This window comes from Panulirus ornatus, chromosome 1, assembly GCF_036320965.1.
Source record: "Panulirus ornatus isolate Po-2019 chromosome 1, ASM3632096v1, whole genome shotgun sequence".
Classification (NCBI taxonomy): domain Eukaryota; kingdom Metazoa; phylum Arthropoda; class Malacostraca; order Decapoda; family Palinuridae; genus Panulirus; species Panulirus ornatus.
In genome coordinates this window covers 78,061,219-78,085,301 of record NC_092224.1, presented here as the reverse complement: position 1 = coordinate 78,085,301, position 24,083 = coordinate 78,061,219, and the positions used below count along the sequence as shown (strand labels likewise).

Sequence of the window (24,083 nt, the reverse complement as noted above, 5' to 3'; positions counted from 1 at the left end):
GAGAGAGAGAGAGAGAGAGAGAGAGAGAGAGTAGCTCCTCTATCCCACACGCAAGGGATGTCTTTTGTCTTGTGGCTCATCGGTTCATGCTCAATTTCATTTTTTGTTGAGGTTCCCCTCCAGCAGAAGCTGACAGGTATTGACGTTAGGTGGCATTTACCTTTTTTCTAGACCATTCGGTTACTTTATCTAGCTCCTCTTGTCATCGAATCCTATCTTTTCCTCTTGATATGGCATCGCGGACCTTCGTGTCACCTTCGAATTTAGACCCTAAGAATACTCAGGCCTGTATCAGTGGCAGTGATATAAATGACGAAAAGTGTAGGTCTCAGGATGAACTCCTGGGGAACCTCATTCGTTTCCTGTGCTGTAGCTGACCATGTGTGACCTTACGGGACGAGTGTGATACTGGTGCTGATTACTTGGGTCGGTCAGTACCCTGCAAGAGGCAGGGGATGCTACCCTGCAAGAGGCAGGGGATGTTACCCTGCAAGAGGCAGGGGATGCTACCCTGCAAGAGGCAGGGGATGCTACCCTGCAAGAGGCGGGGATGTTACCCTGCAAGAGGCAGGGGATGTGACCCTGCAAGAGGCAGGGGATGCTACCCTGCAAGAGGCGGGGATGTTACCCTGCAAGAGGCAGGGGATGATGTTACCCTGCAAGAGGCAGGGGATGTTATCCGACAGTAGGCTGCGAGGGAACATGACTCAGGCCATGAAATCATCCACCCTCAGTATGTCAGTGATAAAGTTCACCAGACTGTGAATATTATCTCAGGGTGCTGTTGGAGGGAGGGAGGAGGAGCACGAGGAGGGAGAGGAGGAGGAGGAGGGAGAGGAGCAGGAGGAGGAGGAGGAGGGAGAGGCTTGAAGTGTCTCCATAAACTGGTGGGCATCAACTTCACGACGGTATATTCGGCCCGCCATTTTGGTATTACCGATAAAGTTTATGTTAATGAAGAGAGATTCAGTGAGTTGCCCCATTAGCGTCACGTCTGGTATTATTGCTTCTCTGAAGAATTTGCATAAACTTCGACGCTGCCCCTCGCAGAATCTTGTAGGCAGTTTGCAAGTAGGTCGCTGCAAGTTTATACTGAAGGGAAGATGTTTCGTGTCAGTCAATTCCAAGTGTTTTAGTAGACTGTAAAAATTGAATTCATCAGATGTGGTGTGATATTGATAGGAGTTCATCATTCCCCCACTACTGGATGTAGCGCAGTCTTGGAGCGCTCTCTCTCTCTCTCTCTCTCTCTCTCTCTCTCTCTCTCTATATATATATATATATATATATATATATATATATATATATATATATATATATATATATCAAGCCGGGTCTTAATTGAATGTAAAGAGGTTTTTGAAAAGGAAAAAAGAAAAGACAAGGAAAAGTATTCACGAATTTTGGAGGAAGTGAAAGACATGTCATTGAAGTCTCAGGACGTAGAATTCCAAAGCTTCGAGGTGTAGGGAAAGAAACATTTATCAAAACGGCCTACCCCTGAGTTGTCAACGGCCACACAATAATCATGTGGTGCAGCAGCTTGCCGAGTATTGCGTGGTCTAGCTAGTGGTGTGGGCACACAAGCAGCCAGCTCTCGGGAGCAAAAACCAAAATAATCCCTATGGAAGAGGGAAAGTGAACCAACGTTGCGGCACTGGACAAATAAGTCATGTTTGAAGTTAGCCTGGGAGAATTAACAAGTCCGTCCGCTTTCGACTTGATTCTGGTAAGTAAGGATGCAAAGCTTGAACCATCCCAGATGTGAGAGCATCACTCCTTAAAAGAACGGGTCAGTCCTTTGTAAGAACGGAGAAACTGTTTGGAAGAGAAATTTCGACATTCAAACAGCACTTCCAGTTTCTTAAAAGCAGACTTTACTGTTTCCGTAATGTGAGGTTTCCAAGTTATTGTGGATGTTACAGTAATACCAAGTATGTTCTTTGAGTCAATAGGTGGAATTACAGAACCGTCAGAGAGGAAAGTTGCAAGGAAAATTGATGGAAAGTGAGTCTTGGAATCGTTAATCTTAACCAGATTTCGTCTACCCCACTGAGATATTCTGACCAGGTCTGAGTTTACTGAGGAAGTGTTGAAACGAGATGAAGGTCGAGTGAGAGATGAAGGAGCAGATTTGAAGGATTTGGAGGAATGTAGTGTTGAGTCGCGGAATAAAGGATATCGTTGATAAAAATGTAAGAAAATGCGAAAAAGAAAGGGCTCGAGGGATGGAGAAAGGGGAATAGGCTGACCCATGAACAACCGCGGAGAGAGATCGGCCAGAAAGGAAGCTAGATATGAGGGAGCAAAGTGAAGGAGAGAAGCCAAAAGAGGAGGCATTCGAAATGAAACCCCGACGCAATAGCCTGTCAGAAGCTTTGGATATATCAAGGGCAACTACATAGGACTCCCCAAAATCTTTGACGGGTGATGACCAGACATTAGTAAAATAGGAAAGAGTATCACCACTAGATCTCGCCTGACGGAACCCATACTGGCGATCAGAGAGAAGACCGTGGGATCCAAGATGTCTGTGGGCATGGGAGGTGAGGAGGGATTCAGAGAGTTTGGAAGTAGTAGAGATCAGAGGAAGAGGACGATAGTTTGAGGGGTTACAACGGTCGTCCTTCATGGGGATGGGATACACCAACGCATGCGTCTAATGAGAAGAAGTTCTGGTGTTTAAACGGAAACGGAAAAGACGGGCAAGTACAGGTTCAAACTCGGAGGCATCTTCTTTTGGTACACGGGGATGGATGCCATCAGGACTATAAGGTTTGCTATTCTTCAGACAAAGAACGCTCTCATACTTCGTAAAGAGATTACAGGGGGGGGGGGGGGGGGGGGGGGGGGGGCATGGGATAAGTAACAGGAGCGTAAGGGGGTGAAGGAATGTTTGTCATTAAAGGAAGAGTGAGAGGAGAAACGAAAACCAAAGAGAGTTATTTTGTCTGTGGGAGACACAGCTATAGTAACGTCATAACGTAAATGTGAAGGAAAGGTTGGGCGACAGAAGTCAATCTTTGCCACACACACACACACACACACACACACACACAAATGATATATATATATATATATATATATATATATATATATATATATATATATATATATATATATATATATCCCTCGGGTAAGGGGAAAGAATTCTATCTTCGTTTTCCATGCGTGTCGTAGAAGGTGATTAAATGGGGGAGGGAAGGGTGGGAAGCCTGATCCTCCCACCCTTCTTGTGTTTCACTTTCTACAAGATGGATCAGAACAAGGAGTCAATCGCGGAGTGATTGTCCTCATCGAAGGTTTTGACTTGGGTGTCTGAATAGGTCTGGATGTAACCGAGTTTAAAAGAAAGGGGAAATAGGTAGTATGTTTTAGGAATGGTACTTGGATGTTCTGGTTTGAAAATGCCGTAAGAGTAGGACTGCAGAAGAGAGACCTTTGGATGTGAATGTGCTGATAGGGGCAGCTGGTGGAATGTCTGATCATTACTTGGTGGAGTTAAAGGGTGAAGATTTGTAGAGGTTTTCGGAAATGAGAAAATGTTATGGATGAGAAAAGAGTGATGAGACTAAGTGAGCTTGGAAAAGAGATTTGTATGAAGAAATACCAGGAAAGATTGAGTGTAGAATGGTAAGAGATGAAAGTAAACGAAGCAATGGAAGTAGTTGAGGAATGGGAAGTATTGAGGGAAGCAGTGCTGAAATGTGCGAGAAATGATTGTGGCATGCAAAAGACGGGAGATGTGCAGGTGAGAAAGGGTAGTGAGTGGTGGGGTGACGAAATAACGTTGCTAGTGAAACATAAGATAGAGATATACGGGCGGTACTTACAGGGAAAGGAGCGTAAAGGCCTTTAAGTTGTATAAGAAAAAGTGGCAGGAGGTCCAGAGGAAGATGGAGATGTTGCAAAAGAGGACAAATGAGAGTTCGGGTGAGCGAGCATCAGTAAACTAAAGGGCGTAGATATGTTGAAAGGAGTTTAGCAGTGAGAGAAATGCAAAAGAATAAACAGGCACATCGGTGGAGAGGGCGAATGGGGAAGTGATAACAGGGAATGATGAGGTGAGGGGGTAAAGTGATTATCATGAAGGATTGTTGAATATGTCTGATGTCAGGGTGACAGATGTAGGGTGTTTGGATCGAGGAGGTATGCGAAGTAAGAGCTTAATGGACAGTGGTTTAGTGAAGAGAGATGAGGTGGTAAAAGCCTTGCGTAGATGAAATGTGGCAAAGCGGCTAAAGTGAGTGGTATTGCGTTGCAGTTGAATTTCTTAAGAAAGAGGGTGACTGTGTTGTTGATTTGTTAGTTGGGATTTTCAGTTTATGTATGTATCATGGTGAGGTGCCTGAGGATTGGCAGATTGCATGTATAATGCCGCCATATAAGGGCAAGGGGGATAAAGGTGAATGTTTATGCTGCAGAGGTTTAGTTTTGTTGAGTGTAATTGGTAAGTTGTATAGGAGAGTGGTGACTAAGAGGATGAAGGTATGTACTGAGCAGAGCATCGAACGGGAGGAGCAATATAGTTTCAGAAGTGGTAGAGGATGTGTGGATCAGGTGTTTGGTTTAAAGAGTGTGTTTGAGAAATACGTAGAGAAACAGAAGGATTTGTATGTGGCATCTGTGATCTGGAGAAAGCATATAATAGGGTTGAGAAAGATTCCTTGTGGAAAGTCTTGCAAATAGATGGTGTGGGAGGAAAGCTGATAGAAGCAGTGAGAAGCTTTGATCAAGGATGTAAGACATGTAGATGAGTAGGAAGAGAGGAGAAAGGTCGGTCTTTGGCAGTGGTGTGTGATTTCAACATGGCTGTTTAATTTGTTTATAGATGGGGTGTTGAGGGAGATATAATGCAAGAGTCGTGGAGAAATGGGCAAATATGCGATTTGCAGGGAGGAGGTGGATTGGGAAGCGGGTCAATTGCAGGTGACACAGCACAGATTTGAGTGAGAAACTGCAGAAGTTGGAGACTGAGTTTAGAAGAGTGCGTGAAAGGAGAAAGTTGAAAGAAAAGTTGAATAAAAGCAAGATTATGAGGTGTAGCAGGGTAAAGGGACAGGTTAGTTGGGATGTGAGTTTGAATAGAGAAAGTTTGGAGGAAGTGAAGTGTTTTAGATACCAAGAAGTGGACATGGCCAGCAAATGGAACCACGGAAGTGGGAGTAAGTCATATGATGGGTGGGGGAGCGAAGGTTCTGTGAGCATTGAAGGTGTGGAAAGAGAGGTCGTTATCTAGGGGGAGGCGAAATAGGTGCGTTTGAAGGTCAGGTAATCCCAGCGATGTTGTATGGATGAGAGGCATCGGCTATAGATAAGGATGTGTGGAAGAGGAAGGATCTGGTGTGATGAAGGAGCTAATTCAGTTCAAAAGAAGAAGAAAAAAAAAGTTGCCTGTTCGTTATCTGCAGGGGTTGGGGAAACGACAATAGTAAAGAAACGTAGTTATGTTTCTCATACTTAATCACGTACTACATCCCAGATTTACATGGTTCTGTAAAGCTTTGAACGTTTACATTTATCCTCACTTTATTTATATCTCTCCCCCACGTCTTGTTCAGGCTCGCGCATTGCCTCAGTCATTACCACGAACTTCAGATGAACTTCAGATGTTCCGGGGATCTCTTCATTTTCTCCGGGTAAGGACGGCTGTGGTTCCAGTGGCTGTGTGCCGAAGACTCGCTCGTTAATCTTTAGGTCAAAGAAAATGTCGTCAAGGCGGTGCGCCAACTCTAAGCCCCATTTTCTCTTCAGTAAGTTCCTCCTTTAACTCCCGAAAAAGCCATTTGGCCTGATACGATTTTCCATCAGTTTTTGTTCATTACGATATTCGCTCTACGTTTTACAGTATTACGTGACTTTTCATTCCATTACGTTTGGAATTTTTGTTGTAATTTTTTTTTAGTATATATATATATATATATATATATATATATATATATATATATATATATATATAGTTTGAATTGAAGCTGAGCTTGCTGTGGCTTGGCTCCACTTGCATTGGAGATTGATATCAACTTTTGGTAAAAGTTTAAAGTAAACACTAACCTATTTCAAGGTCCTTCTCGAGAGGCAAGATCGTTAAGGTCCCTTGTTGGGTCGGTCTGGTCATACAGAACGTACAATTAACATCTTAAGGTATATATTGGTATAGTTAGAGGTACTTGAAGGAGGGGTAGGTTATGGGAGATGTGGTTAGAGGCAGAGACTGGCTCTTTCAATGGTGGAAATGTCCCAGATCCAGATACCAGAGGGATGGTTTGTGGCTCGTTGCACTGTGGTGCTGTACAGGCTCTTCAAATTAGGTATCTGAATGGTGAACTTTAGCTTTATGAGACGCATGAGCCTATTGTACAGAGTGGTGCGTGACCCTGGTGTACAGAGTGATGCATGAAACTCCACCACTTGTTGTCACTACCTGGATGTTTAGTTTCGTTCCACCTGACTGACAGTAACACTCGATCTGTTTTCCTACTAACTTCCGCACGGTTTTCTTGGCCGGATCTTCATAGTACGACCCTTTTGCTGTGGCTTCTCTTTGAACCCATAGAGAACTGCTCTGTGGTAACCTCGTCACGGTGTCTTGGGTATTCATATATAGTTATTATTATTGTTTTTTCCATGCTTGATCACCGTTTTTTGAGTTAGCAAGGTAGCGCTAGAGATAGATGAAGGAAGGCCTCATTCGCTCTCATCCATCCTCTAGCTGTCATGTATAATGCACCGAAACTACAGCTCCCTATCCACATCCAGGCTCCACAGACCTTTCCATGGTTTACCACGATAGTTTTACATGCCCTGGTTCAGTCCATTGAGAGCACGTCAACCTCAGTATACCACATTGTTCTACGCTTTTTACCCTCCTGCATGTTCACGGCCCAATCGCTCAAAATCTTTTTCAGTCCATCCCTCCATCTCCAATATGGTCTCCCCGTTTTCCTTATTCCCTCCACTTCTAACACGTATATCCTCTTTCTTAACCTTTCCTCACTCATCCTCTCTTTATATATCCAAACCATTTCAGCACACCATTTTCTGCTCTCTCACTCAGACTCTTATCATTACAATACATTGCTCTTATACTTTTATTACTTATTCGATCAAACTATCTCCCACCACCTATTGTCCTCAAACATTTCATTTCCAACACATTCACCCTCCTCCGCAGAGCCTTTTCTGTAGCCCATGCTTCACATCCATATAATATTGTTTGGAGTACTCTTCCTTCAAACATACCCATTTTTGCCCTCCCAGATAACGTTCTCTCTTTCCACGCATTTTTCAACATTCCCAAAACCTTCGCCCCCTTCCCCACCCAATGACTCACTTCCTCTTACATGGTCACATTCGCTGCCATTTCCATTCTAGGATATCCAAAACACTTCACTTCATCCAATTTTTCTCTACTCAAACTCGTACCCATATCGCATGTCCCTCGACCCTGCACGACCAGATAACTTTGCTTTGATTCACAGTCACTCACGACTTTCTCCTTTGAGATGCTCTTCCAAACTCAGTCACCAGCCTCTGCAGTTTCTCTCTCGAATCAGCCACCAGTGCTGTATCATCGGCGAACAACAACTGACTCACTTCACAGGCACCCTCATCCACCACAGACTGCATACTTGCCCCTCTCTCTAAGACTCGCATTTACCTCCCTCACAACCCCATCCATAAACAAATTAATCAACCACGGTGACATCGCCAATCCCTGCTGCTGACCAGCATTCACATGGAACCATTCATTCTCCTCTCCTCACAAGCAAACCTTACACCCAACGCTTCTGGCAGTTTTCCTACTACACCATATATTCTTAAGACTTTCCACAAAGCATCTCTATCAACCCTATCATATACCTTCTCCAGATCCATAAATGCTGCATACAAATCCATCTGTTTTTCTAAGTATTTATCACACGCATTCTTTAAAGCAAACACCTGATCCACACAGCCTCTACCACTTATAAAACCACGCTGCTCCACACCAGTCTGATGCCTTCACCCTCTCAATCAATACCCTCCCATACAACCTACCAGGTGAGTAACTTATATATCCGTAATTTAAAAACTCACCTTTATCCCCCTTACCTTTATACATTGGTACTGTACATGCATTCCGCCAATCCTCAGGCACCTCACCATGATCCATACATACAATGAAAAGTCTTCCCAACTAATCAGCAACACAGTAAGCTCGTCCTGATAAATTCAACTGCAATACAACACACTCCAGCCGCTTTGCCGCACTTTATCTTATGCAAGGCTTTCACCACCTCTTCTCTCTTTACTAAACCACTCTTCATGACTCACTTCGCGCACCACCCCGACCAAAAAACCCTAAATCAGCCACATTGTCATCAAACATTTAACAATCCTTCAAAATACTCACTCCATCTCCTCCTCACTTCATTACCACCTGTTTCTCACTTCTCCCTCTGTCTACTTCACCAATGTTCCTATTTGTTCTCGTGTTTTTCGTACATTATTTACATCTTCCAAAATATTCTGTCTCAAGATTACTTATACTCACTCAACCCATTTCGCATTTGCCCTCCATTTACCACCCTCACCTTCCTCTTGACCTCCTGCTGTTTTTTCTTATACATCTCCCTTTTATATGCACTCATTCCCCGTAAATTCCGCCCAAACGCTTCTCTTTTCTCTTTCACAAGCAACTTTGCATCTTCATCCCCTCGCTCACTACCCTTTCTGTTTTGCTTACCTTCCACCCCACCTTTTACATGCTATATGCATCTCTTGCACATGCCATCTCTGCTTCCCTAAATACCCCCCCATTCCTCACCCGCTCCCGTGATTCATTTAATCTCATCTTTTGCCATTGTACACTCAATCTCCCTTGGTATTTCTTCGCACAAGCCTCCTTTCCAAGCTCACTTACTCTCACCTCTCTCTGCTCCCCGACATTGTTTCCTCTTTTTTGAAAACCTCTACAAATCCTCACCCTCGCCTCCACAAGACAGTGATCAGATATCCCACCAGGTGACCCTTTCAACATAATTACATCCAAAGTCTCTCTTTTATATGCCTATCAATTAATATGTAGTTCAGTAATGTCCGATGAACATCTGCTAACGTATGTATACTTGTTTATATCAGTTTTTTTTTTTAAACTCAGTACTCCCAGTCACCAGTCCTTTTTCTGCAGACAACTCCACAGTTTGTTCACCATTTCCATTCTTAACACTGAGTACCTCATGTTCCCCAGTTATACACTCAACTGCCACATTACTTAACATGGCATTTAAATCACTCATCACTAATACCCGGTCTCGCACATCAAAATTACTGACGCACTCAGCTGCTTCCAAAACACTTGTCTCTCATGATCTTTCTTTTTATGGCCAGGTGCATAAGCACCAATAATCACCCATCTCTCGCTATCCACTTGCAGTTTTACCCACATTAATCTAGAATTTACTTCCTTACTCTTTATCATACACTCCCACAACTCGTGTTTCAGGAGTAGTGCTAGTCCTTCCTTTGCCCTTGACCTCTCACCAACCCCTAACTTTACTTGCAAGACATTTCCAGATCATTCTTCCCCTTTACCCTTGAGCTTCGCTTCCTTCAGAGCCAGAATATTCAGGTTTCTCTCCTCAAACACACTATCTATCTCTCCTCTCTTTTCATCTTGATTACATTCACACGCATTTAGACCAACACCCCAGCCTGAGCCTTCAAGAAGGATGAGCTGTTCCCTCCTGGCTCCTTCTATTCCTTCGTATAGAAACTGAAATACAAGAAGGGAGTGGGTGGGTTCCAGCCTCCCCTCTCCCGCCACCTTTAGTCGCCTCCTACGACACGCAGGGAATACAGAGGTAGAATAGAATTCTTTCTCCCCCACCCTAGGGGATATATAGTTATTTTGTCTGCTCTTATTCCCCTTTCTTCCAGAATAGACGAACTGAGGCTTCCCCAGTTTTTTTTCTTTCTTTTTTTTTTAGCCCGTTCCACTCGGTTCTGGTGCCATTCTTGTTACATTCCTTTGCGCTCTCTCCAGTAGCTGTACGTGACTCTTCGGCGATGGAGACCAGGCTGTTGAGGTATATTGCAGTCAACATCAAGTGTGCGTCGTGCATATTATCCTGAACATCCTATTATCCATGTCCTTAAGGTGTGTGTGTGTGTGTGTGTGTGTGTGTGTGTGTGTGTGTGTGTGTGTAGCTGCTCTTTGATGAACAATTTATGGAGGAGTTTCGGGTTATCACCAGCCTTGTGCGCAAGTTTCTCTGTTCCTCCTCTTTTTTTTTTTTTTTACCCAGCTATACTCACTCGTTCCTTGATCCTTTATACCTCTCTCATCTCAGATGCTGCTGGCTGGCTCTAGTGCTCATCGCCACTGCACATGGTGAAGTTCCTTACTTCTTGTATATCGTTTATAGAACATTTCAATCTCATGTGTGACCTTCTCTGTCATTGAGGCTAAAGGTACGCCTGTTCCTACGCCTTCAGTATAAAGTTACGCACGTTCTTACCATCATTATAAAGTTACGCATGTTCCTTCGCCTTCATTGTAAAGTTTGACATGTTTTTGCCGCATCATTATAAAGATACGCATGTTCCTACGCCATCTTAAAGGTCACAGTACCTTCTTCAACCACAATACCCTCGTTCCTGGCTGCTGAACTCCCATTTTCCATTTGTTGAGTTGTGTGTGATATCCACAATTACATGTCTCTGTTTGAGTCGGGTCTCATCTTTTGACATCAGTATTTACCTCATAAGTAAACGTAAACATTCCACGATCACCTTCTCTCACTGGTGTAACACGTATGGTATTCTCAACACCCATGTTGCCATGTGTGAGGGGTATGATCTCGTAATCGTACTGTGTCGTTCCCTCTCATCCTTGTGTGCTTGGTGGCTTGTTAGTATGGGAAGCGGTCCTTTATACACACTGTAAGAACGCGTCTTTCACCCCCATGAGAACTTAGACTCCTCCCCTATTTCCTCCCCACTCACACACTGTAAGATCGTGTCTCGCACCATGAGAACCCAGACTCCTCCCTTATCTCCTCCCCACTCACACACTGTAAGAACGTGTCTCACACCATGAGAACCCAGACTCCTCCCCACTCACACACTGTAAGACCGTGTCTCACACCATGAGAACCCGGACTCCTCCCCTCTCTCCTCCTCACTCACACACTGTAAGAACGTGTCTCACACCATGAGAACCCAGACCTCTCCCCACTCACTCTTAACCCTTTATATAACTCGATTCTGCCACTATCAATATCTTACAGTCTCCGGGAAGTGCGTGTTTTACTGCTTCGTGAATCGTCCTGTTTGTTCCATCTCACTTATCACAGTTTATAGGTTCTAGTTCGTTAAGATTGTTTTCAGGATCATACATCATCAACACCACTGTGTGCATTTCTGCCTTGTAGTCAACCTTCCCATTGTGTATCGTTTGAACGGGCCACATAGTGTATGTGATTATTATATGTGTGTTACGGGGGGAGAGTTTTACACTCGTATAGTCCCGTCTCTTAGCCTTGTATATATGTCCTTTAATCTCTTAACCTTGCATATATTTATTAATCTTGTATATATGTATTAACCTTGTATGTATATGTCCTTTAATCTCTTAACCTTGCATATATTTATTAATCTTGTATATATGTATTAACCTTGTATGTATATGTCCTTTAATCTCTTAACCTTGCATATATGTATTAACCTTGTCCTTTAATCTCTTAACCTTGTATATATGTCCTTTAATCTCCACCTTGCATATATATATAGATATATATTAACCTCGTATGTATGTCATTTATGTGTATATATATACGTACACGTCTGCCTGAGCCAGATACCACATTTATCGACCAGCTCCCGAGGGGAGGATGGGAAGCTGGGGTTGGCGGCCACAACACGAACCCATGTACAGCCGACTCCGTGCTGACTCATGGTCAGCAACGCTAGCCACTACAGCACGGAGGCCCGTATGTTTGTGTGTGTGTGTGTGTGTGTTCAGCGTATGCAGTACTACCGGCAATTTAGTGACTACGTGAAAAAATTTTACCCTTTGATATGCAAAATATGCAGCCCATAATCGCGCTAATTTATGCGGACTGGTGGATGATATTGCGTGGTTGACAGGTAAATATCTCATTAATATAATATGAAAGGTATTCAACTTTACGCTTCATGGGTATACATATTGTAAACCGTTTCCCCCCTGAAGCGGCCGTGGCTGTGTTATCACTGTGTGCCCTCCCGTGGACACACCCGTACTGTTGTTGTCTGGCCACTGAACACCAACTGGAGCTCTGTGGCGGAACTCCTGTGTTGATTGAGATATTTTTTTGTCTCTCCAAGTACCTTTTTATCTATCTTCCTGTGTAATCCTCTCTCTCTCACTCTCTCTCTCTCTCTCTCTCTCTCTCTCTCTCTCTCTCTCTCTCTCTCTCTCTCTCTCTCTCTCTCTCCCCGTGTGTGTGTGTGTGTGTGTGTGTGTTGTGTGTGTGTGTGTGTGTGTGTTTATACAACAGTAAGAACAATTACATTAACCATAGTAAAGTTTATATATGCATCCACACACCGGCATTTGTTCCCGCAGACGACCAACCGACCACCGAGTACTGTAGAAGGGAGGCAATGTGACAACCCTATGACGAACTGGACATTTTGTACCGTCTGCAGCCATCAGTTAGAAGAGCCTCCTTCTCAGCAGCAAATGGTGGGTGTGTTGGGAATGAAACATTTAAGTACAATACGTGGTGTGAGGAGGTTTGATCAGGGTAAGAAATGATAGGATATGAGAGACAGGTTTGGTAGCGTTAAGAGGGAAATCCTAACTTGGCCCCCCCTCCTCTGTTCCTTCTTTTGGAAAATCAAAAACGAGAGGGGAGGATTTCCAGCCCCCCGCTCCCTCCCCTTTTAGTCGCCTTCTACGACACGCAGGGAATACGTGGGAAGTATTCTTTCACACCTATCCCCAGGGATGATATATATATATATATATATATATATATATATATATATATATATATATATATATATATATATATATATTCGTTTTCCTCTCGTCGTCGCACCGTTCCATTTCTGTCTCCAGAGGAAGAGCTGAGTAAAAACCTTTATGTCTACATCTTACTGGATAACTGTTTTTTGATCCTCCATATTCGATGTTGATGTTAGAGGAGACTTGGTAAGAGTGGGGGGGATTTTGTAGCAGGTGTGGGGGGAGTGTTTAGGGGGGGAGGAGTGTTGCAGGGGGTGTGGGGGAGTGTTGCAGGGTGTGTGGGGGTGTTGCAAGGGGTGTGGGGGAGTGTTGCAGGGGGTGTGGGGGAGTGTTGCAGGGGGTGTGGGGGAGTGTTGCAGGGGGTGTGGGGCAAGTATTTTCATGAGGGGAGGGGGTGAGGATGACATCGGTTCCCTACATGACCGTGTGTGACCCGCGATGCTCAGTAACTATCGTAACACATTTCAGTCGTTGACACAGACAGAGGAGGATGGGACGAACACCAGAGAGAGAGAGAGAGAGAGAGAGAGAGAGAGAGAGAGAGAGAGAGAGAGAGAGAGAGAGAGAGAGAGGCAGACGGCGGGCGAGGGTGGCAGACGGGGGGACCCAGGATGGGTCGCGAGGGAGGGGGGTGGGGAAAACCTTCAGCTGGAATATCGAGTTGGACTTCCCCATGAGCCGGGCTGAAGGGCAGGTGCGCCAGGAGTCGCCGACCATCGTGTCCACGTCAGACACAGCACCACCCGGGTGCGGGGCGGGGCAAGCTTGTGTCACAGCCTCTCACACTCTACAACCATAGACTCCCTAATGACCGACCAGGCAAGACTAACTGCCCCAGGTGAGCGAAGCCTAACATCTGGCTCTCTCTCTCTCTCTCTCTCTCTCTCTCTCTCTCTCTCTCTCTCTCTCTCTCTATCAAGGCACAAACCCCCAACGACCACAACCCCACTCGAGGCAGGCCACCCACCCCCTGCATGCGAGCTTCGAGCGACGGTAGACTTGCACCTGACTTCCGTGCCGCGCCTCGGGACACCGACCAAACCAGCCTCAACCATGGCTAAGGAGAGGCACTTGCTCTCTCTCTCCCACTCACCCTGGAAACTAATCAGCCAGCCAGAGATCTGGACGCCTCAAAGGACGAGTGTGAATACGCCCAACCCGGAGCCTCCACACACACACACACACACACACACACACACAATTGATTAAACAGGTTGTGATACCAAGACCCCACAACCCAACCCGGCGTCCCCGCTCCAAGACGCAGCGGTAGAGGCAACAACAGGAACAACAACAACAACAACAACAACACCAACAACCGAGGGGAACAGAGATTTATTCACTGTCCCTCAGTAACCATAGTCATGCAAGGCAACCCTCTGCACTGGACAGAAAGACACTTCTACAACCTGATCATCATCACATACGTGCGTCAACAAACAGATGTCATACTGAGAAAACGACCACGGTTGAGCACACCGCCAAACCCTAAAATGTCAAGGGTTATACCATTTGACAAAGCCAAGTCATTGGCCAGATCCATACAGGAGTTGAGTATGGCTTTTAGGAGAGACTTGCCCATGACGATTGTCAGTAAACTTCATGACCCGATGGCCAACGACCTTTATACCTCCACCTGCATACCATCACGACCAGGGAGAACCGTGATGTCAGACTGCTACAGGATGAGAGAGCTATCTGAACCCGCCATTATTATCGGTGACCTGACCCTTATCAGTAACCTCGGTGATCATAATGCTCAGGTGTACGAGTCGACGAGCCTAAAAGGATATTCTAGAACAAGCATAACTGGTAGAAATATGATCATACGTATCCCATACTATGTGTACCTTAATATACACACAATACTGTAGCACACAACACCCAGTGCCGAACTTATGAACTTTCGTGGACCATTAGGTTGCTTACAACCCCCCTGACATAATCCCCGGCAGTGGTAAAACTTATCATCCATGTCAGACAAGCTGAACATGCCAGGAACAGCCAATATACCCGTGGAAGTTACCATATCAACCGCACTAGACCTGGTCCCTTGGAACAAAACTGATTGTCAACACGCAACGCAAACGGGAACCTTTTAGGAGAAATCCAAGACCAGATCTGATCTCCCCCCGTAAAGACATTTTCTCTGAGCACGATAGAACTCAAGCATCAGTCTTAAAGAACACACTCGCCTGATACCCTCAAAGGCAACCAGACTTTACAGATGCGAAAAGAGGAAAATCGAAACATAAAGTTCACATTTATGGCAATTAGGGAAAGTGAGACTTAACCACAGGGTAATGGAGAGTAATCGAAGAGCCACCATAAGAGCTGTTGAATACTAGTCCACACACTAACATGGCGAGGTGTAACTGTAAGCCATATTAGCAAAAGGAGCTGGACAAGGTAAAACAGCCCTGACTAACTTGTGCAGATCCTGGCACTTTTTTTTTTTTTCAATTCATTCACCCTCTTTCTATTCACAGTACCAGCATTCTTGGACTCGCTTGTAACCTTTCTTCTGTTGAACACCATCTGTCTAGTACCTCTCCTCATATCTTAAGACTACTGTCTGAGACCCAGTTGTTTAATGACGATCTCACTGGCTCCGTTCTCATGGCCAGATATAATCTCCACTCGAATGCCCTGAGTCCCCAAACTTTGATGTTATGTGGTTTAAGGTCTTGTCTCCCAGCTACCACACTTCTCCTTTATTTCGCCTCCTGTTCTCCTAATTCTGCAATTTTTGTCTTTCTACTATTTAAACTCCTACCGTGAGACTGTGGCATCCTCTCTCCCGCAAGCCGAGATCCTCTTTGTTAAGAAGTTCACCGTTCACCATAGGGAATGGTTGAATTCCTCCCATACGGATGGTGGAAGGATTGAAGCCCTCACGTTCTTCATTCTCAGTGATCTAGAGCAAATATCTCCCCACTCATATGCCTGACCGCTGTGATCACTCTCCTAATATTCTAGATTTATTTTTCACCATATCCTTCGCGCTGTAAATACACAATCTCGTTCCCAGATGGTTTATCCAATCATACTCTCCTAAATGTATCTGTTCTATTGGCACCTCCCCCTCCAGCAGTCCCTTCTAAACATAAATGTTGGGAACTCAATAATGTTAACCGAAATGATTTACGAAAATTCTTTTCTGAATTTCCTTAAGTAAATTTCTTTCTCTTAATATGGTGATGCTTCTCTTTCGGTCAAACACAGCTGTTTATTGTGATGGGAATGGAAGCATTTATCCCCTTTCCCTCCAAGACGACCTTTTCTTCCAATCCATGGTTCAACCATTCCTGTTTTAAGGCCATTCAAGCAAGGGATCATGCATATCGGGCTTGGAAAAACTCTCCTTCCTACGATTACCATTCAGCATTTATCACTGCCCGTAATCATTGCAAGTACCTTATCTGTTGATAGGTCTTTCTGGTCTTTAGCTAAGGTCATCGCTAACAACTTTTGTCTTTCCTACTTTCCTTCACTTTTCCGTTCTGACGGTACTATAGCTGTCTCTCGTAGACAAAGCAACTCTCTTTGGTTCCCTTTTCTCGTCTAACTCCATCTTGGATGACTCTAACAGTCCTTCACCCCCTGATGCTCCTCTTACTAATCCTATGCCTCTTCCCGTAACCCATAATTTCTTTTCGAAGTCTTGAAAGTGCCTCTCTCCCTAGAGACAAGCAAGTTTTGTGGTCCTGATGGCATCTGTCCCCGTGTAATGAAAGGGTGTGCCTCTGAAATTGCACCTGTGCTTTGCTCGTCGGTTCTGTTTCTGTTTAAAAACCAAAACTCCACCATCATGGACGCATTCGTTGGTACATCCCATCCCTAAGAAGGATGACCGTTCTAAACCCCCATCTAACTATCGTCCTGTTGCTCTCCGAGTTTCTTCTGTGCTATTTTCTACGATAACGAACGGTTCTTCACGTCTATGCTTTACCATTTTAACTTAGTTCTGGAAAATGACCGTCAGCCATGCATTATGACAATATGTTCTCTCTTCTACTTTGAAAGTATCACTGAAGCTTTGCCAGGCAACGTGCATATCGTTTTCATTGAAGCTACCATCCCAGCTTATATTAAGTCGAGAGCAGTGCGAAGAGGATCAAAAACTATAGGTATAAAATCTAGAATTCATAGACGGGTATCTTGTTGATCAGCATTTCTAGGAGCATTTCCAAGAGTGTTGAAAGCCAAGTGGAAAATACATTGTCGGTGATCAGTTGTACCGACCAAACTCCTCTCCGACTACAGCGTGTTAATCCGTTATAATTTCTTGTCTAAAATCAGGCAATTTCGGTGCAGATTCCCCTGTGATGACCGCGACCTAGTTTACACCAGACTCGGTGTTTCTACTAACACTCGAGTTGTTTGTGGACGCTAAGTCGAGAATGTTGGTCCCTCGGGCAGGTTCTGTATTGAATTACTTCATAAATGTATCACGGATAACTTCTTAGAATTCTGAGGTACCCGTGAAACTCAGACAATCTACACTGCTAAAGTTATTATTTAACTTGATATGAAACGTTGTACTTTATAAGTTTCTTCCCAAATCTGATCAATCGCAGTTACGTTCAGTTTTCGAGGTCCATAGATTACGCCTTTAATTGGTTTTTTCTTTTTCATTCAGTTTCATTTGTATCGTTTATGTATTCACTGTGAATATTTATGTAGTGTATGTATTCACGTTGAAGTTATATGTAGTTTATGCATTTACTTTGAACTTTTATACAGTTTAAGTATTCACTTCGAACTTCATACAACATTTTTGGTCTGTGACACAGGCAAGTGACCCTCGTCCTACACTTGCATCTGACATACCTCAGCTAACCCAGGTCCTCTCCTGTTGAGCCAACTGTCTGTGTTATGGGGGAGCTGCTCCTGCCTGATACACTCTGTGAGGGAATCTCGTGATTCGCTAGTTTGATCCAACTTTCCCTAAGAACAGAGATCTCCAGATCATCTCTACTTAGCGAGGCCCGTAACTCCTACATTATACCGTCTAACACTCCTCATCTCCTGTGGTAAACATTTACATATACACAGGTCTTCTCTCTACTAAAGGCATCTGAGGCCTTCGCAGTGTTTCTGCACATCTACCGTTGGATGATAGACAGACACTGTAATTCGAGATGCCCTCATAACAACGGGGGCTACACGTGATAATGAGTGGTGAGAAAAATGTAAGTGATTGTAAAACACACGTCGAAAGTAAATGACAGTAATTTACAGAGGAAATCATGAAACCTCGTAAAAATAAAGTTTCTTTACGAGTCACATTTATGCTTCATCCTGCGTGAATAAACTGGTTCGAAAATTGCATTATTTTTACGTTATTACACTGATGTCAACATTACAGTTAACTCACAGTGAGAGATACGGTCATAGTCATATATCACGATAGATATATTCACAACCCGATTCATTCATACCCAAATATATTTTCTCCATCTTCTTTCACTGTGAAGTTACACTTCGTCATGGATTCCAGTCGCTTAAACACGAATTAGTTGTTCGCTCTGAATGATGCCAATTTTTGACAAGCGTGTAGCATCAACCGAAACTGTACTATGCAGGCGTGAACGTTTCCAAATGGACCTTACCTGGCCATTATAAAGGGTGGGTGTGTTCGATACTCACTGAACCAGTGTCGTGCTGCTCGAGACATTTGAATGGAGCTTCGGTCTTGCATGAACATAATCCTTTCAAGAGGGTATGGAAGGGCGCATGGTGGCGCTAAAGGAAACACACGCATCCTCAAGGAGTTCTATTTCTCAGTAGTCTTAAAATTATCTCGAACATTTGAAGAAAGTGTTCAAGATATTTCACTTGACGTTGATGGTCTTAATGATTTTGGCAGTTAATAGGCTCAAAGCCTCAGTAACCAACGAACTAAGTAACTTATTACAAATGATATGTATTGAAAGGTTGTATATCAGACGAGAACATACAGATGTTGTGGTAATACAAAGGATTTTCATCCATGAAGTCTAGAGTATACCAGTATATATATATATATATATATATATATATATATATATATATATATATATATATATATATATATATATATATATACGAGGAAAGAAGGAAACATGAACGTTGCAAGCGATGTTGTGGATTCACATCATCATGGGAGAACAGAGGGTATCAGGATAGACCCAGTATACGTAGGAGAATGACACCTGGTGGCGTGAGGTGCACTTGGTGTTTGCGTCTGGCGTCACTTTTGGTCGCTCTCCATCACAATGACAGTGTTGAACAGTCACATCATCAGGGCTGTTCACAGACCTTTCCTCTGGTAATGAATCAGTACAAAGCCAATCCATTATTACTGAGTGGGAACGCGACAGCCACTGGCATGAGTTGTGTCAGTGGCGACAGGCGGGTGTTGTCGGCCGCTCGTCTGTCATGAGACTGTAATGACAAATTCAGTGACAGACGAGCCACTGCCAACTGATGCCAGACATCAGACGCACCTCCTGCCACTGGATATCACACTCCCACTGTGTATATGTGTTGGCTTTGTGCTGATTATCTCCTTATCAAAGGGAAGGTCTCTGAAAAGCCTGACATGTGTTGACGAGTGAATAATGTAATGACGTCCACACGTATGTATACATACTGGCTTTGTCATGATTTCTCTTCCATCTCTGTTTTTCCCCCGATGATGTTGCTACACGAGATCGCTTAGGACGTCCGTGTTTCCTTATCTTTTCTTTCCTCGTGTATATCAACATTTACATATATCAAGCACATCTACTGTTATCACTCTGCAGACAATTCCTTTATTATTATGACTAGTACTTTATTTCCATGATAATTGTTCAACAGCCCCAGGACCCATTTAAAAAAATACGTCTTTGGGTTATAACCAGAGGTTTCTGCCGCTTTATAGCTGCGCTACGCTCAGTAGCAGGGTATGTGGAACTCCGAAGAAAAAAGTTCCCTAATGGGACTGTCTACTCTTTCGTCAACTGACGACAGTACAGCCTTACCAAATGTGACCCTTTATCATATGAATATATATATATATATATATATATATATATATATATATATATATATATATATGGATAGAGTTGTGCGCAGGAGGATGGATGTGCTGGAAATGAGATGTTTGAGGACAATGTGTGGTGTGAGGTGGTTTGATCGAGTAAGTAACGTAAGGGTAAGAGAGATGTGTGGAAATAAAAAGAGCGTGGTTGAGAGAGCAGAAGAGGGTGTTTTGAAATGGTTTGGGCACATGGAGAGAATGAGTGAGGAAAGATTGACCAAGAGGATATATGTGTCGGAGGTGGAGGGAACGAGGAGAAGAGGGAGACCAAATTGGAGGTGGAAAGATGGAGTGAAAAGGATTTTGTGTGATCGGGGCCTGAACATGCAGGAGGGTGAAAGGAGGGCAAGGAATAGAGTGAATTGGAGCGATGTGGTATACAGGGGTTGACGTGCTGTCAGTGGATTGAATCAAGGCATGTGAAACGTCCGGGGTAAACCATGGAAAGCTGTGTAGGTATGTATATTTGCGTGTGTGGAAGTGTGTATGTACATGTGTATGGGGGGGGTTGGGCCATTTCTTTCGTCTGTTTCCTTGCGCTACCTCGCAAACGCGGGAGACAGCGACAAAGTATAAAAAAAAAAAAAAAAAAAAAAAAAAAAAATATATATATATATATATATATATATATATATATATATATATATATATATATATATATATCGTCATTTCTCGTTAGCGAGGTAGCGTCAAGAACATAAGAAAAAATGACCTCATTCGCTCACATCTACTTTCCTGCTGTCATATAAATTGCTCAAAAACCAGAGCCCCTTATCTACATTCTGGCCCCGCACACCTTTCTGTGGATTTCCTTGATCGCCTTATATCCCTTGGTTCGGCCAGTTTACAGCACGTCGTCCCCTGTACACCACATCATTCCAATTAGTTCTGTCACATGCACGCCTCGTAACCTCTGCACTACACTCCTGCACTTTGAGGCCCCGAACACGCAAAGCATCTTTCACCCATCCTTCCACCTCCTCCTTAGATTTCCCCTTTTTCTTGTTCCTTCCACTACTGACATGTATACCATCTTAGTCAACCTCTCCTCGCTCATCCTCTCCATATGTCCAAACTATTCCAACACATCCTCTTCATCTCTCTCATACATACTCCTCTTACCACGACACACTTCTCTTACCCTATCATTTCTTACTCGATCAGCCGCCTTCACACAACATAATGTCATCAGATTTCATTTCCAACACATTCAACCTCTCCTGCACTTCGTCATCCAATGCCAACGCCTCGCATCCGTACAACATCATTGCGATGACTGTACCACCCAACATATCCACCTTTCCTCCCACAGACAGTGACCTTTCTTTCCACACATACCTCAATGCGTACAGGACCTATAACTCCTCATTCACCTCATAACTTACTTCAGCTCCCTTGGTTCCAATCGCTTCCACGTCCACACCCAGGTATTCAAAACCACTCCAATTCCTCAGGTTCTCTCCAGTCACACTGACACTTCGAGTAACTTGAATCTCTCTCTCCTGCTGAACCTACTGATCTTGTTTTCTTTGGATTCTACTTTCAAGTTATATATATGAGATGTGTGTGTGTGTGTGTGTGTGTGTGTGTGTGTGTGTGTGTGTGTGTGTGTGTATGTGCAGAATACTCACGGGCAGACACCGAGGAGGCGGCCAGCAGCAGCAGTAGCACCGTCGCTGACCCCGACATGTCCAGCCGCGGGGGGCCCCGACTCCGCCTGTAACGGGGAAGCCAGAGTCAGAATCCTCACTGAAGCCAACATGTGGTAGACATAGATGACACCACCTGTGAGGGGTGACAATAACAGGAATTCAACTACAATGCTATTAACACTCACCAAGAAAATGAGGTAAAAACCTTCTCATAAACACGGTGGAATTAGATGACACTCACCACTCCAGACATTGTGTTTTGCAAGAAGCACTTTTGACCCCATCACATCAATTTTTACGTAAATAATCACCAAATAAAATGATAAACATTATGTCTACAATAATGGATGCGTTATGCAATGTCACGTTCCAGTTTTACATCCAAACGTTGCGCTACATCCAGTAGTAGAGACGTGTGGAATCCTTGGAGTGAAAAGGTCCTTGGCGAGACTGTACTTCCAACGATACAGCCTCAACCAAAGGTGACTTTTCACTCACGGTGTAACCTTAAGAAGGCAGAGTCCAGTTATATATATATATATATATGTATATATATATATATATATATATATATATATATATATATATATATATATACACAATTTTTTTTTCATACATGATTGCCTCGTACGTCTTGGCGAGGTAGCATCAGGAACAGACGAAGAAAGGACTCATTTGCATGGAACGGTAGTTGGGAAAGTTAGAAAGGTCTCCTTCCTTAAGGATGAACTACACCAAGGCATACTTCCAAGAAGAAGGGAGTGTTAAGAGTTTCTCAACAGAGACGAAATAGGCGAGCAAGAGTTGGAGCTGGCTCAAAGGCACACTTCCATAGGACACGAGGAGTTATGCCATTTTGACCCTCATGACGGGAGAATTCTCTGAAGTTCCTCATGCAGGAAAGGCCATAAGTTCGGTGGGAGGCGGGAGGAAGAGCAGATGTGAAATTATCCAAAGCAAAGTTCGTGAAAAGCAAGGTGTTGAGAAGAGCGGCTCTATCAGTGGGAGAATTGACATTAGATTGACTAGGTCGAGGAAACAGTAGGAATAGGTGGCTTGCAGAAGCTTCTGGAGATCATTTTGGCCAATGATCAAACGGATTTTTTTTCCAGCAATGGAAGAAATCAAGTCAGGAGACTCTTGTTTTATGAAGGTTGTTTGACGCTACAGATGAGAGCTTATTTATACAGCGATTTCAAGCAAAAGTGAAGGCAAAACGAGACTATTAAGAAGGGAGGATTTTTTCACGGCCTAGTGCACTTAATACCGAGTGTGACAAACAGCAGAACAAGATCGACCAGACCCGAGGATGAGGGGATCAAGGTTCAGCAGCAGATGGGAGGTAGGACTCCATGCCAGCCGAGATGAGCTCAGGTATATAGTCAGCACAGCTGGAGGCCTCCTGGCCTAACGATGGCCCTAACAAAGATCATCGTAAAAAGCTGAGAAAAGAGCTCTCACAAACTTCCAAAATTGGCGTCTCGAGGGTGGGCTGGAGGCAGCCAGTTGGTGGCGATATAGAAAATATTGTGGTTGGAAGACCCATATGAGGGGAGCTATGGTGTATGGAGAGTGGGAAGGGTCAGCTGAGGTATAAGAAAGGTCCATTTCGCTGAAGAAACGTTTGGTCGTGGCAGTCTGGAAGCCTTACTGGGTTGTTCACGTCTTTGCCCAAGATCGTCCTCCGCTGAACTGTCTTGATATCTTGAGACCAGCCAAGCTGATCTCAACCCCCTGAACGGATGGGGTGAGGTCAGCACCTCGTGGCAGGAAGTCAGACACTCGGAGAGTTGTACACAGTTTCAAGAATTAGGGGATAACGCACAAGACATCAGAATTACATTATTGGGAGTCAAGAAATTGTGAGCCAGATGACGTTGGGTTTGGGAGACTCAGGATCCACGAGACGGACAATACAGTAGGTGTAGGACAGTAAACACACACACACACACACACACATTGTTCTTGGAGCAGAAACGATGGTAAAGATTGTAGCTAGGGAACTGATTGTGGAGGGGAGAGGCAGCCGTGGACAGTTGAGTTTCGAAGAGGAAAACAGGATGAGGTGAGGAAGTAGACAGACTGTGTTCAACAGAAGAAGTGTTTCAGAAAAGGTTAGAAAATGAACGGGGGTTTAGGAGCAGTGTCGGTAGAGGCAAGGTGGGTCACTAGTCGTGTGGTGGTCTACGACGGGTGCTGGTGACCCTTCACTCCTCCTCAACCTGTGGCACCACTCCGGCTCCAAGCCGGAGATGCGTTACTTTGATGCACTTGTACGCGTGCGTGCGTAGGATTATGACAGTTTGGAGCTGAAGGATAGAGCGGCGTGAGTTACGCGTGGTCGAAAATTGTGCGTGTGTTTGTGACG

At 44.1% G+C, this 24,083-nt stretch overlaps 1 protein-coding gene across 3 annotated transcripts in view; it reads right to left on the bottom strand.

The window, feature by feature from the left end:
* LOC139749877 (uncharacterized) overlaps nucleotides 1–24,083 on the bottom strand; it is a 189,723-nt gene that overhangs the window by 17,715 nt on the left and 147,925 nt on the right. For all 3 annotated transcript variants that reach the window (XM_071664254.1, XM_071664263.1, XM_071664271.1), the window contains exon 3: nucleotides 21,695–21,780. In XM_071664254.1, coding sequence (XP_071520355.1) covers nucleotides 21,695–21,780 — 86 coding nt within the window. The remainder of the gene's footprint in view (nucleotides 1–21,694; nucleotides 21,781–24,083) is intronic.